Raw genomic sequence first — 15744 nt, forward strand, 5'->3', positions numbered from 1 at the left:
GGCCGAGTGGTAAAGACGCTGAACACTGGTAGTTCGGGCCGAGGTTTGAATCCCGCGAACGGGCTGGCTGCATGGGCGTTTTCGTGGTTTTCCTCATGTGTAATGTGTATACGAGCCAGTTTCCCTTAGAAAGTCCTCCACGAAAGGCATCCCTCCCCTTAGGCAGATAGCCCTAGTGTGCTTTCCCATAATTAAATACACCACACATCACCTGTTAGACAGGGTAAAGTTTCTTCTGGGAAAAACAGTATATTAAGGGACAATAGAAGAAACTGTGCAAACCCAGAAGAGTAGGGAAGAAACTCAAAGAAATAAACAATGATATATCTATAGGATGGCTTAAGATAATAAATTTACCTAAAACATTTAAATTTATTTGAAAACAAATTTTTCATTAAATGTTGCAAAATTAAAAAAAAAAAATCTCTAAAAAGTCCTGTGAAAATTATGTAGAATGTTTATTCATTTTTTGATGTGTAGAAGGGAAGATAATGTCTGAGCAACAATAAGCAGCAAAAACTGAATAATAGTCAAAAGCAATAATCTGTTACCTTCTGTGATATTTTTTTAACTGAGAAAATGCAGCGTTTTCAAAAATTTACTTTACTGTTCACATTATATCAAATCCTGTAGTGTGGTGAAAAGTAAAACATGCAGTTTCTAAAGTTCCACATAAACAACATAATATAGTATTAACCACTAAAGAGTTAAGCATTCAGCAGGATTAGAAAGGATTTTCTTTTTTTTTGGGGGGGGGTATCCAAATTTAGGAAACTGATAATTTCATGCAACTGAAAAAGTTCTTTGTTATACAGCATTCATACTAGTACAGGTTCAATTTTGTTTTCTTTCTTCCCCAAATAAAATAAATATGTTAATTTTTATTATTATAAACTGAAATTGAGTTTCAAAATCCATCCAGGTTCATAATTGTAAAAGCAGATCTCAAAGCAAGTAATGGTATAACACACATCCATATTACCAAAGAAGGTTATTGCATACATGTAAGGGAGGCTAAATATGCATATAATGAAAATATTTAAATTCATTAGTAATAAGTATAAATAAATTGATTAGCAATACAGTATAAATGTAAAATCAGATATCGTAGTAAGTAAAAATACAAAGCATCCATATTACTAAAGAATACAGTAAAGTATACAATAGTGTTATATCTGAATGGAATATAATATGAAATAAGTAAATTTATTTCTCTTGTGGGATTTTTCTCCTCTGTGGATGAAATTTGCCAACTTTTCTAAGAATACACCATTTCCAAAATTTTACTTTATCCTGATGCTGTTTATTTATTATATGTTAAATCTTAAAAAAGAATGAGTCATTTCTGAAAATTTCCATGAACTATGTAATATAGCTGAAGCTATTTAACAGTATAAAAGCAGATTTTCTCTTTTCAAATATATCCACTTAAAATTGCAAAATAGTTTATTGCATGCAGTAACAACAACAATTTTTTTTCTTCTATTTTGTTACGCTTTTTATGATGATGCAGCTTCAGTTTTTATTGTATGATTCTCCTTTTAAATTCATTTTTGTTTTTTGTTCTTTTTAAATATTTATTTTTGGTTATTGTTATAAATTGAAATTTAATTTCAGAATGTATCTAAATTCATGATCTGAAAGCAGTTCTCGTAACAAGTATACGAAAGTACACGGACACGTATGTTATCAAAAAACGTAATATGGAATAAAATGTTCTAGGTTGTGATACGGCAAAACTATCAGGTTTCAGTGAGTCAGCCTAGATAATTTTATTTTGTTTTAACTTCATTTTAACTGCGTGTGCCTTTTAATTCTTCAGTGTTATTAAAAAAAAAAATAGCATATATATGAGATTAGTTAAATTACAGAGAAAATGAAAATAATTAAATTAGTAATAAAACAGTACTACATATGAATAAAATATAAATCTAAATTGATTTTAAAAATTAGTTTCTTTCATTTACCTATTTCTCTTGGCCAGTTTTTTTCGTGCCATGGAAGAAATTTGCCAACCCAGGTGATAGGTTAGTATAAAAAAGCTGTCATCAAAATAATTCCAAAGCACAAAGAGCTCTTTGTGGCAATAGTAGAATTGTTTTACTCTTGAAATATGCTTAAATTATAATTAAAAGGCTCATTAACGTCCCTTTTTTTATATAAATGTCAAATCAAATTGCAAGTAATTTTTTCTTTTTTGAAAGAGGCCTTCTCATTATCTCATTATTATTGCTTTAAATTTTGATTATACTAATGCTGTAGTTTTATTTTTTAAATTTAATCATCTTCATGTTAAACATTAATCAAATGTAGCAAGTTACCTTTCTGTCTTTGCTTCTTTCTCCAAATGTTATGCTCTTTCTTTTCACTTAAAGATGCTTCTTTAATGAATATTAACCCAGTGCAGAAACAAAATTGGTGGGAAAAGAATATGCAAGATGAATTATGCTTTTCTCCCATTTCATTGTTAAGAGTTATTGCAGATTATAAATATGGTGCTTGACTAGATAAATGAACATTAAATAAATGAACTGTTAATGAGGAATGTCATGCTGTTTTGTAATTATTATTCAGTCAGAAATTTGCAACCAATATATTAGTTAAAAGGGTGTTAATTGGAAAAAGTTTGATTTTATAATTGATGCACAATATACAGTACAAAGTCCAGCGATTTCAAATTTGGGATTTTTCTGGGTATTAGATAGATCATCAGTCTAAATCAAGTAAGATGGCATGTAGAAACTATAAAATTAAAAATATGAAATCATGATTTATGAAGCATTTATGATCTAAAGGGTATCAAAATTTACAAAAAAGAAAGGCTTAATATTTATTTGTTTACTTTATTAAACATTTCTTTTAATGTAAGTTTTTTTTTTTTTTTTTTTTTTTTTTTAGTGCTAATACTTTCTCTTTAATTCTACAGACAGATGTAATTTCTTGTTCAGTTACCAAGTTCCATTGTTTCAAGTCCTGTAATTGCTGTGTCGAGAATTCCGACTAACTTGTCATCCGAAATTTTTTTATTTTCAATAACCTCTCTGGCACTTTCTTTACCATCGTTAGTGGGTCTTTTCTGGATCTAGAACCATACTACAGATTTTGTCGTTTGTTAATTGATTGATGATTGGGGCATTGTCATTGCAATAAAAAACTTCTGATATCATCTTCATTTATTACTGCTTCTCCACATTTCTTTACAAAATCTATATAATTGGAAAATTTCACCTTGGGTTTGCAGTATCCGAAAACCTTCATATTCATGGCTATCATCTTCATCATCCTTACCATGAAATAGGGTACATGGTCATAAATTATTCCAAGCATTTTTTAAAGTATCTGGAGTCCTATCCTCCCACGATCTTGCAATGCATCACACAGCATATTTTATGCTAAAATATTTTTAAAATTCTTGAATAGTCTTGCCATTATTCAAGAAATTTAACATAGATTTTAAAAATGCTTCTTTATATCTGCATTTTCAGTGCACGCATGATTCCGATATCTATAGGCTGAATGATGGAAGCACAATTTGGAGGAATGAATAATACGGATACATTATCTTTCACTAAAACTTGAAGTGAAGTATGAGGCATGCAGTTGTATATACAATTTGGAGGAATGAATAATACGGATACATTCTCTTTCACTAAAACTTGAAGTGAAGTATAAGGCGTACAGAACAGTTTTTGCGTTGTTGGGTAAACCAACCAAATTCAAATGTTGCCGAGGCTCGGTATGAAATTATTTTCAAACAAATCGTTCATTAATGCTTGTGTCATCCATACTCTTTTATTTGCTTAATATATAACGGGGTAAATCTTTACTGAATCTTTACGCTTTAAATGCTCGAGGTCGTATATTTTTCCCGATTGCAAAAAGTTTATACTTGTGTGTTTCTGCAGCAGTTGTGCAAGCTAAAATTGTTAGTCTGGCTTTGTAATCTTTGCCACCAGTAGGAGCCTTTTCTGTAGAACTTGCTGATGTATTTCGCGGTACATATTGCCAGAAAAGATCTGTTTTATCAAAGCTGTAAATTTGTTCTGGAAATAACTTTTCACTATTATTAGTTAGTGAGTTCATTAAATTCATCTGCAAATAGTTCAGCAGCTTCAGTATCAGCTATCATGAGATTGGCGATGAAAGAAAAGTTGTTCTCCTAAATTTTGTCTTGCTTCTGCCATGCACTGAGACAATTAAGATCTGAATTGTATCATTTTAGTCATTTATTATACTTAGTCTGTTTCTTGCACATGCTTAAGGCTTATCTGAATCCTGAATAAATAAATTCCCACATGTACTTATAGAGCGCTGGTGGTAGATATCTTACCACCTGATGCAGTCTCTGCGGGTTCTAGTGCTTTCCTTAAATTCTAAAAATTTTGTCATCCCTTAATTTTGTTACTCAGTGCTTCTCTAAATTCCAAAAATTTTGTCTTCCCTAAATTCTGTCGCCCGGTGCAGCCATATGAGCTGTTTTGGGTTTACATGAATAACAAATCAGTTATTCTTAATTTAAATAGTACTAAATGTAATCTTTTGGCTTATCAGTATCATTAACAAAATATATTTTTAGCATATGGAAAGAAATTTATGTTAAATTTTTCTTTGTCAACATTTCTTAGGGCATTTAACTAAAATCTGTAATCATTGCCATGCATAATGTCAACAGAAAAGGTTACCGTACTCTTTGTTATTCAATTACTAATATAAAAAAGTTGTTTAGGTATTGCTGCATGAGTCATTACTCAAGTTGTCAAGGGCTGATAAACTTGTTATGATGAAAGCAAAATATAAAACTTAGAGACTCGCCAGGTTGGGTGTCAGGGATATAAAATATTAGTTGGTGTAAAATCAATATTTCTATGTAGAATGTTTCAGTATGAAATGTATGCCAAGCAGATACACAACTACAGAGTTAAATTATTGATCATCCAAATTTATACTAAAATGATTGTTTCTTCAATAACTAGGTATTTTATTGAGTGTCGAAGGGAAATTAAGATTCAGAACTCTGCGTGTTTTATTATGGGGGGGGGTGGCAAATCAAATGCGCCTGCATAAAGCATACAAAAAATTCCCTTAAAAAAAAAAAAAAAAAAAAAGTTGGTGGCTTTGAGGTCTGGATTTTAGATCATTCCAAATATTGGACGTCCGGATATCGGAGATTGTACTGTATATGCTTGAAAGAAATTTTCTATGGCAAATGTGTCTTGATGAAATTGAAATGTTTAAGCAATGGTATCTGTAGATAAGAACATTAATTTTCCCTGCAATTAATTATATTTGTTTGAAGTACCTATTTTCTCAAGACTATCTGTGTTTTATACTGTTTAAGTGTGGAATTTATTATTGAGGAACGTATGTGGCTTGTACAAGTTCTGTGAATTAAGAGAAACTAGAAGAGAAGCAATTAAAAGAATAGTTTCATTTCATTAAATTTTTTAAAGTTGACCTGTAGTGTTTTTAACTTTATAAATGACTGATTTATGCCTTAATGTTTTAAAAACTTACCTTTAAAAAAATAATGCTAAAATATTAATCTTATGTTGTTTTGTTTTATTTTACTATACTAAACATTCACAGAATTCCTATATTGTATGATTTGTATTTGAAATGTATTTTATATTTAGGATTCTTAATTAAAATGCACAATAATAAAAAGTAATTGAAATGTTTTAAATTCTTGGTATTCTCTTTGAATTCATTAATTATTATAAAAGCATTAATAATATTGTGCGTATAATAAAAATTAAAGCTGCTTAAATTCTCTCAATTTTTTTTTAACAGCTAGAACAAGAAAAGAAAGATCTAACGCCTCAAGAAAGGCATGCACAAAAGTTAAAACAACAGAAATTACAAGAAGAAGCTGACTTAGAATTAGCAAAAGAAACATTTGGTTAGTTAAGCCTTTGTATACTCAAATGCCACAAAGACTGTGCTGTTGAAGTGCTTTTGTTATACTTAATATTTATAAATGTATGTTAAAATGTCATTTATTTGTAAGCTATTAAAGAAGTTTTTAATACTGAAGTCTGGTGTGAAATTATTCCTAGATATACAAATTTGTTAAAGGCTGTAGTTTTTTTTTTTAATATATAAACAAAAATTGGTGAGTAAATTTTTTAAGAAAGGTGAACAATTTTTACATTAGCACTTCTTCAGCAAAAGCAAGTCTTTTGTGCTTGATTATATAAGTTGTATAAGCAAAGATTTTATATCTGCAGCCTGTGATGCATATTTACTTTCTCAATTAATTTTTGATGCAGTAACTGTACACTTCAACCATAATAATTTTTGAAAAAAAATATTGCAGATTTATAATGATAGTATCACAGTAATGCATGATAATTTAACAGCAATTTGTTAGCATATAATTCTATTAGAATTTGATTATTTTAATTGTTGTTTAAGTGCAGTTCCTTTTTAAAAAAAGTTCACCTAAATTTAATTAACAAATCATGCATTTAAGCTAATCATCATAACACCATACCTTTTAGCTATACTTCAACTTTTATATAAGCCATTCACTGCACAAATCAATTGACTGGATAAAACAAAAAGGGGAGAAATGTGATGAAATAATGTACATTGCCTTTTCAAATTCCTTTTATATGTTAAACTCAAATATTATAGAATAAATAAATACAGATGTAACTTTCATGTAATGTTATATAAAATTAATAAAAAAGAAGCCAAAAATTAATCATCAGTAATGTTACAAATTTTTATGTCACTGGGGGAGTTAAAATATTTGGCAAGTGAAAAATGTAATAAAGTTAAATTAAATGTTTAAATTAAAATTTTTTTTTAATTACAGAAAAAGTTTATATATTGTTATTAAGGAGTCTTCATTATAATGAATATTATCATTTCTATTATATTATTTGTGATTCATTTCATCAGCAGTATAAACAATATCTTCAACTGTATGTGAGGTTTCATCATTTCAATTTGTTATCAAGTTTTTATAGTTATCATATTTAGGTGGAGGAATGAAGTTTAGCAGGTCCATCATGTCACTCCTTTTTTCCCTTGTCACAGTTCTATGTTTAGTATATAATAAAGGCAAATGTATATTTTTCAAACTTTGTGGTCTGCATGCTACAGATTTATTTTTATTAATGGTATTAAATTCTAATCATCTTTAAATAGTCACATTTGAATTGTATAAGGTGGGGTTTGAACTTTTTTTAACTTTATCCAGTGCATTTTAAGCTGGTTTACTGGAAATTGTTGCTTATCTGTAAATTTTCTAAATGTGTTGTTGAGGAAAAAAAAGTCTTGGTGGATCATCTGGATAACATTAAATGGTGCTTTCTTTTTACATGTTTTGATTATATCGCATCAGTCATCTGGTGAAAAGATGTTTTGAATCAGTAATGGCAAAATCTGAATCATTAGGCTAATATCTATGTCCACTTACCAAACATTTCATTTCGACTGACTCGGCTGTTATATCCATACTTTGAATAAGTTTCAATAAACTTAAGAGAGTTTTGATATTTCTGATTTGTCCCGTGCATGAATCTGAATGTTATTATTTGATCAATATTTTTAACATATGTGCTTTATTAGGCAAGATGAAATTTTAGACCCACAAGATCCTTCAGTTTCTGGCCAAACAAACATGTGGTTTATATTTTTATTGAAATCATGAGAACCAAAATTATAAACATATAAATTTCACATATAATAAACTACGAATGTGGTCAGTTTAGGAAAGGCTTAATTTTTTCAAAGTTGAAAGAAAATATGAAAATCTTTTTTTGGATGCTTCCATATGACAACAGGCCAGTTCTGCATCTTCTAAGTGAGTTTCCTTTTCAATTTCTGCCATCTGAAGGTTGAACTTTTATTTGCAAAGAATCACAAGTTTGACATGTATCCTTAGACAGTTTTTTAAAATGTAAATTTAATTTTATAGAGAATACTTTATACTAATATTTTTCTTTCACTAGTACTACAATTTTCTTTTCATGTTGTGTTCTTTTTCACATTATTCATACATTTTCTTAATATTTAAGCCAGGATTTAAATATTGTCATCTTGGGTTATGAGCTCTAGTGTAGTGACTAGTATAGGCTGGAAATGACTATATGTTTAACAACGTACGTCATCTATTTTATTGCTTGCAACATGTCCATTGTGCTGATCAATCAAGTAGTTAATATTCTTTAGAACAAATGTATATCCCCTGTTATCCTCGTGCCCCTAAAATATTTTTTGCAAGCAAGAGTATCATTGGTCTTTTGGAAATAATGTCTAAAGGAATATGATCTTGGTTCTTTAGTGTTATTCATGGGGTTTCTTTTTATTTCTTTAATAACCTCATAACAAAATATTTTGCTCATGTTGACTATGTTAACTAAAATGCCTTTATGGCAGCCTCTCTCTTATCTGAAATAATTTTTTGATTGTGCTTCTGATGACGTTTGCATATTAAATAGACAAATGTTTTTGCAGGTATTACATTTCCTTCTCTGTTCCTGTATGCTAGATCTTTTGTTTTCTTATGTTTTTGTAAATTTCGAGTCCAGTTATCAGGATTACAACATCTTGTCTTCCCAATCAGTGTGTTTGTTGCAATATTTTAACTGTTGCAGTCAGAAGAACCCGAAGAAAAATGTAGCTGTTTTCTTGAGCCAGACTTTCTGTTAATAAATCATATTGAAGAACCATCAGATGATTCACTATTTTCCACATCTCAGTTGTCATTAGTATGGTATAGTATTTATTATTAGTAAAAATAACTATCAAAATAAAATATTTCGTTATAATAATTCATACACAATACATGATTCTGTGGCAACTAGACTGTGACTGATTAATATATATTACTTTAATTTTGATAAAGTGGAACTAAAAAAGTTTTACTGTTATCACTCAGCACATACTACTGAATTTGAAATAAATATTTGCAACAGTTTACTGAACTAATAAAATGGCTTCTGAAATAAATTATATATTATTCAGGGGCCCATTTTTTTTTTTCATTTAATGGTGTTAATCTTTATTGTTAGGAAAATTTTTCATACTTATAACTTTTTATAAGTATAAAAAGTTATGACTAAAAAAAGTTATATTATTATATATATAAAAAGTTATGACTATTTTTTATAAGTATAAAAAGTTATGACTGAACCAAATGCTTTGACACTTAAGGTCTTTCAGATGGAGTTAATCAATTTGTGCAGAGGGCTGATACAATCAATCCATTTAAAACTTGACAGATCGATGAAATGGATTTTTACTTATCCACTAACAGGTATATGCTGTATAGAATTCTGACTTCAAAGCATCATGTGGATTTATAACTTTCATCATTTTTAACTCAGTTTTTATTATACAGATTTGTAGAATAATTCATGATTAAGAGTTTATCTGCATAAAAATAATATAAGTTATATCCATTCCTAAACTATTTTAAGATTATTTTGCATGAAGTTTAATTATGGCTTTTAAGATGTAAGAATTTATATGATTGTGAATTGAATTGCATGGGGAAGTTTGATTAATAATAAATTTGTTAACAGAGGACAGATTTAATATCAAATTTGCCTTCTTATCTGGTGAGTGATTCTCTCTCTATATTTTTTAATTAAAAAAAAATACATAAAATGAAAAACTTCTGCCAAATGAGAATGAGAATGGACTTGCTGATGATCTGTGACAGCCCTAGACACATTTAGCAACCTTCTTATGGAAATCTGGACTATGAACATAAATGTGCATGTAGAATTTTGACCAGTGTTTTTGTAGTATTTTTGGGGAAAAAAAAGTATTTTTATGGTTTTGTCATCATATGATTTGTTATGCACTTTAACTGTATTTTATACAGCTGTATCATTTTTTGAAGATTAGGCTTTGTCTCGGGAATATTTTATTGTACATAACTTATGAGTTAAATTGTGCCATATATATATATATATGTGCGTGTGTTAATATTGTATTATGTGTAATATTTATGATCCATAATTCACTTAAATGTGATAGATTGTGGAACATATTACTTGCATAGGCAAAAGCATTATTGTATTTTTAAAACATTTTATTTAAATACATTTGCAGTTTTTGTTAATCATCTAGGAATAAGTATAAAACATAAATTAATGATTCTCAAAATTTTTCATACAGCCATCCATGATTACTGGAATTTGAGATACTTATTTGAGCTCATTGGGATTTAAAAAATTACTCTAAGTTTAAATAAAACATGAAACTTTATTTTATTGCTAAGTTAAATAGAGTCATTTAATAATAGGATTCAAATTTTCATTTAATGTACTACATAAAATCAATTAACATTTCCGAAAACAGCTTTAATAAAATCAAATGCCTAATTTATGTCTTTGAACTTTTGTAACTGGATAAATATATTTGATTAAGCAATACAAACTTTTAAATAAATATTTTCAAGGATTCCTTTGCTCTGGAAATTAGTGTTCGTTGTTTATAGATTGAGGAATGGAATGTTTTAGAGGCATTCATGTGATGGTGCTCATGAGACAGCATGTTGATTCATAAACTGAGCACCCTTTGCTTTAAGGAAAGAGGACATATCATTTTTCAAGGATCTCCTCATTCATATATGTCTGCTATACTGTCTTTTCATACATTATTCATGTATATGGCCTTTACATCATAAATATGTGTGTGGATTCTTTACCATCTGAGCAGCACTGCCATTCCCAATCTCAGATTATTTCTTTCAAGCATTAAATTTATAATATCTATAAGAATATATTCAAAATGCCACACCTGTAGTCTAATGTTCCTTTTGTGCGATGAAGCTAGTATTGCTTCACATATTAGGCTGTATATATTATGAGAAAAATGGGACAAATAGAATTATTTTTAAATCACAGCGTGCAGACAGTTTTCAAAATATTATTAGGCTGTAAGGCTTGAGGGAAGTCTCATGTGGAGATATTACATTTTGAGTTATAATTTAGTTGAGGAAAATGTTTCAGGTCTCTACTTTTCTGTTACATAAGCAGCCTAATATGTGAAGCAGTGCTGGCCACAGACATAGCACTGAGCAATTAAATAATTTGCTGCAGAGGTTCTCCCCTTTCCCTTTTTTTATTTTTATTTTTTTTTTTTTTTTGCAATATTTGTTTTTGCTTTGCTAGTGTTTGAAGAAAAGGTGGCTATACAGTTTATTACCTTGAATACAGATCCTAGACATAATTTCTCAATTATAGTATAAGATATTTCTCTCATCTTCTTAGCATGCCTTCAGGGTTTAATGGTCAGCACGCTCAATGCGTGTTCAAGAGGTCCATGGTTCGAGTCTCGGTGAGGTTATTCCTCATTTTTCATGTCTCTTGCGTAGGAAAAAACCTAATGTCTGTACAGTGGTGCCCGAACTAAAAAAGGTGGTGGTGGATGATTCTTCACCATCTAGATTTGGTGATTGGGTTCCCTGATCCCCCAGTCGTTCTTTAAAAGGGGGGTGTATATAAGGTATTTCTCCTGCCACCTTAGCATGCTTTTGTAGTATAATAGTCAGCACACTCAGCATGTATTCGTGAGGTTCGTGTCCCAGTGAGGACATTGCTCGTTTTTCATGTCTCCTGCATCAAAATAATCTAATGTCTCTACAATATAGTTTTTATATTAGTTAGAGAATTTGACTGAAACACTTCCACCATATTATGTTTGAATGATTCTGTAAAATACAAAGTCTAACTTTTTTATGTGAGCCTTGTAAAAATTCCAAGAAGTAAGATATTCATTGTGCTTTTTGCATAAAAATGAAAAGTTTCATATATTTGTATACAACATTTACTAAAATATTTCAATTTAAATTTTCTGACTCTGTAATTTTTGACTTAAATTCAAAACAAGTAACTAAATCAAAAGTTGCTTGTTGTGATGAATAATCATTTTGTTTTTGAGCTGTATCTTTTATTAATTTTGTATTAGCCTACTTTTATTTTTTCTGAAATCGATTATGTAGCTTGTCTATGTTCATGATTATTATGCATAAACATATGAAACCTCTTTTTTAAAATTAAAATGTAATGAGTGTTTTACTGGTTGGTATTTTTTACTATATATTGACTGCGTAAAAAGGTAGATTTTAGTTTTGCAAAATTCTAACATTCACATTGTTGAATTTGTTTTTGTAAAATTTTGTATACTTTAAGTAAAGTTATAATTGGAAGTAACATCAAACTTATTAAAACTACTAACATCAACCCACCCATCAGTGGTCGATTGGTAAAATAGCTGAACACTGCTAGTTTGGTCTGAAGTTTAAATCCCACGAACTAGCTGTATGGGCGTTTTCACCATTGTAATGTGTATCCAAGCCAGTTTCCCTCAGAAAGTCATCCCTCACCTTAGGCGGAGAGCCCTCGAAGGCTTTGCCATAATCAAATAAAAAACTAACAACCATTAACAAGACAAGGGTTTTTGTTTATTATTAGGAAGAATCTGCTGAATGCATTGGTCTAAGTTTTGCGATGGCCGGTATAGAGACAACTGTGTATATGTAGGATTAATATTTAAGGCATTAAACCTGTACTGCAGTGGATTCATATTTTTTATTGTAGCTCGTGCAGTTGCAATCATGAAGAAACCCCAAGTCATTATCTGTTCTTAAAATATAGTAATTATAGCCTTGTATTAAAGAACAAGAGTCAAACTTCAGATGAGTGTTCATATCAATTCATAAATCTACCATTAGATGGAATGATCAATTTCTTAATTTTTTTACTGTAAGATTTGTCAAATGTAGTTTGTACAGTTTACAAATTTCAGTATGCATGCATATCAATATTTTCTAATATAATTTTTTAAATATACATGCATTAAGTTTATATTAGTAATTTTTTCCTCTATTTGTTTAACCCTCTGGCTGATCATCCTGCGATTTCCATGGGCAACTCAAATGTAGCAAAATTTGCTCATTCCGCGATTTTCGCGGGCATATGTTTTTCTTCCTTTATTGAGGAGCGGATCCTGTGTTTTGCCTGTTTAACCATTGAAATAAATTATATACCGTATTAGGCATTTAGTTTACGTTTTGGCCAAAAGATGTCGTTAGTTGTCCACTAAATTGCAGCACAAGAAGGCGCGTGGTAATAGCGCTCAAACTTCACTTTTTGCCACTTTTTTCTTACAGAAATGGCTGCTAGAAAACGTTCAGCAATTATCTTGATTATTTAATTAAATTATTGAATTATTAATTAGATTTAGTGAATCTGGTGCAAAGATTGTGAAGTTGGATTTTGCCTTGAACCCTGTTTTGAACTCTATCACTGCTAAACTGCATTTCTAAGGTATTTTTCCCTCAGAGCTTTATATTTTCTTAAATTTTATACATTTTACTTTTTTGTATTATGCAATAAATAGAAATTAACTGTAATTCGACTGAAATTTATTAAAAAAAAAATTATGATAACATCTGAAATTGGTTTTTCTGGCAATTTAGTTTCTCATGATAAAAATCTGTATAAAAAATATTTTCAAGAAAGAAAAAGTGCATTTTTCAATTCTCCAATATATATAGATTTAAAATATGGAGGGGGAAAATTTTTTTTTTTGGAAGCGATTTCGGTCCACAAATTGAGCAGTGAGAGGGTTAAACAAATTTTATTATTGCTTTGAGTGTTGAAGAATGATAGGCTCAACACTTTATAGTTAATCATGTCTAAAGAAAGGTTAACTGAAAACTAAATAAAAGTAAAAGTTATAACATAAATTTTCCAATTTATAAATAAAAATATTTTCTTATTTGTAGGTAATTGCTAATGCTGTGTGATCATTGATGGTTACTATGATGGGGAGAAAATTAAAGCTGCTTAGATACCAAATTCATTATTTAATGCAAAATTATTTTTGTTTCCCAAACTTAATAAACTCCTTTATTAAAAGATTTTTTTTTTTTTTTTTTTTTTTGGCTAATACAGGTGTTACAGATACTGTTGAAGATATAGATAAGAGGCCATCTTCTAAAGAAGATTTTGACAATTTCCGTAAACTTCTTGTAGAAAAAATTCATCAAAATGAAGTGAGTTGATAAGCTTTTGTATAGTCCTATAATATGTAACAAACTGACCATATGTCAGTATAAGTATTAGTTATGCATGATTTTAACTAGAATTTGTCACTTTTAGTGTTAATTGAGAATTAAGTACTATAAGCACAGAATTTTAAACTTTTCACTACCAGTAGTCTATATATATATATATGTCCCGTCAAATTCATAGCCCATTGAGTTATATATATATATATATATATATATATAGTTAATAAAAAGCACTTTTTCCCTAAAGTACTGAAAAAAATATAAGTAAAAAAATCAGATTTAATTAAATATGTACTAAATAAAATTGAACATTAAAATACAACACACACGCAAAAAAAAAGGAGAGGTGGGCAGAAGTAAGGAATGAACTGCCAATGAAAGAGTTAATAGAAAATTAATTATTCAGCAAAAAGGTAATCAGAAGATATATTTTTAAACAATACAGTGATAAATAAAAAAAAAATAATAAAAACAATTAAAATAAAATGATGATTTATAGTAAATGTTTATATTAAAAACATTAAAAAAACAATGAATTTTTAACAATTAATGCTTTTGATTTAAACAAATGATTAAAAAACATTATTAAATAAAAACAATAGAGTGATATGAAGATTAGTTTGTAAACATAATATGTATAGTAACTGTAAAAAAGTTCTTTATTATTGCACACATTCTAAATACTTAATAAATGCATTGGAATGCCATTTATAGTAAAAGAATGTTAACAAAAATTCATAATGGGAAAGCTATAGATGTTTAGTGTAGATTTTAACCATTATCCATGTAGTGTTAAAGCAGTTTTTGAGATTTTCTTCTAAAAACGAATAATATACACTCTCTTAGAATTTAATATTTTGTTGGAAAATTCATTATAGTAATGGTATGCTTTCTGTTTTGTTCTGAAATTTTTTAGTTGTTTATGAGATAATAAATTCCTTCCCCTTTCGCTAAAAATAAAATTGCTATTGATTTTTTATTATATCTAATTAAGAAATTGCAAATAAATTCATGCAAAGGATTGAGTTCATAATTTTGTTTTGAAATTTTTTAAAAATAACACTATCATTAAAGTTGTGTTGGCTTCTGTTTACTCCAGTATATATAAAATATTTTTTTGTATTTTTTCTTTCTAGGACTCGCCTCATTTTATATCTTTCTTGGAAGATCTATGTCGAGACTTATGTTTAAATGGTAAGCATTGAGGAATTATTTGAAATTTGAAAATGGGTTATACATTCATAAATTTACAAGTCCATTTGATGTAGTTTTGTAATAAAATTGCAGTTATGTAATTCAGCAATATTTTGAATTCAGTTGCAAGAGGTAGTATTAGAAATTCCACATTGATATATGTAAGCAAGAGCACAGTTTAAAAAATTATAAAATGCATAATTATGAATTATTTCTATATTTTGCTTGTTACTTAGTATATGAACATTCAAAATATATATTAAGTATAACCTTTGTAAAAATCGAAGTTGTGCCGGAGGGAATTATTATCCGCTTATATTTAGACCAAATATAACTTTAATTTAGAATACTGTATTTTTGCCATTAATGCTTGGAATGGTACCTATAATCATTTCTTTGTATGCAATCAAAAGTACCTCACGTAATGCAAGAGCAAAAATGTCTTGCGTAAGAAAGTGGATCATGTTGTAGTATAAACATGTATATTGTCATGCATATCAACATGTTCA

The 15744-nt window shown here is 28.8% G+C and overlaps 1 protein-coding gene across 1 annotated transcript in view; it reads left to right on the top strand.

Moving 5' to 3' along the window:
• Positions 1-15744, top strand: part of eIF3j (eukaryotic translation initiation factor 3 subunit j) — a 49991-nt gene that overhangs the window by 18719 nt on the left and 15528 nt on the right. The window contains exons 5-7 of the mRNA XM_035365451.2: positions 5791-5899; positions 13923-14023; positions 15178-15235. Coding sequence (XP_035221342.1) covers positions 5791-5899; positions 13923-14023; positions 15178-15235 — 268 coding nt within the window. The remainder of the gene's footprint in view (positions 1-5790; positions 5900-13922; positions 14024-15177; positions 15236-15744) is intronic.

Source organism: Stegodyphus dumicola, chromosome 7 (genome assembly GCF_044657685.1).
Source record: "Stegodyphus dumicola isolate Sdum_Otavi_A_Nest chromosome 7, ASM4465768v1".
Taxonomy (NCBI): domain Eukaryota; kingdom Metazoa; phylum Arthropoda; class Arachnida; order Araneae; family Eresidae; genus Stegodyphus; species Stegodyphus dumicola.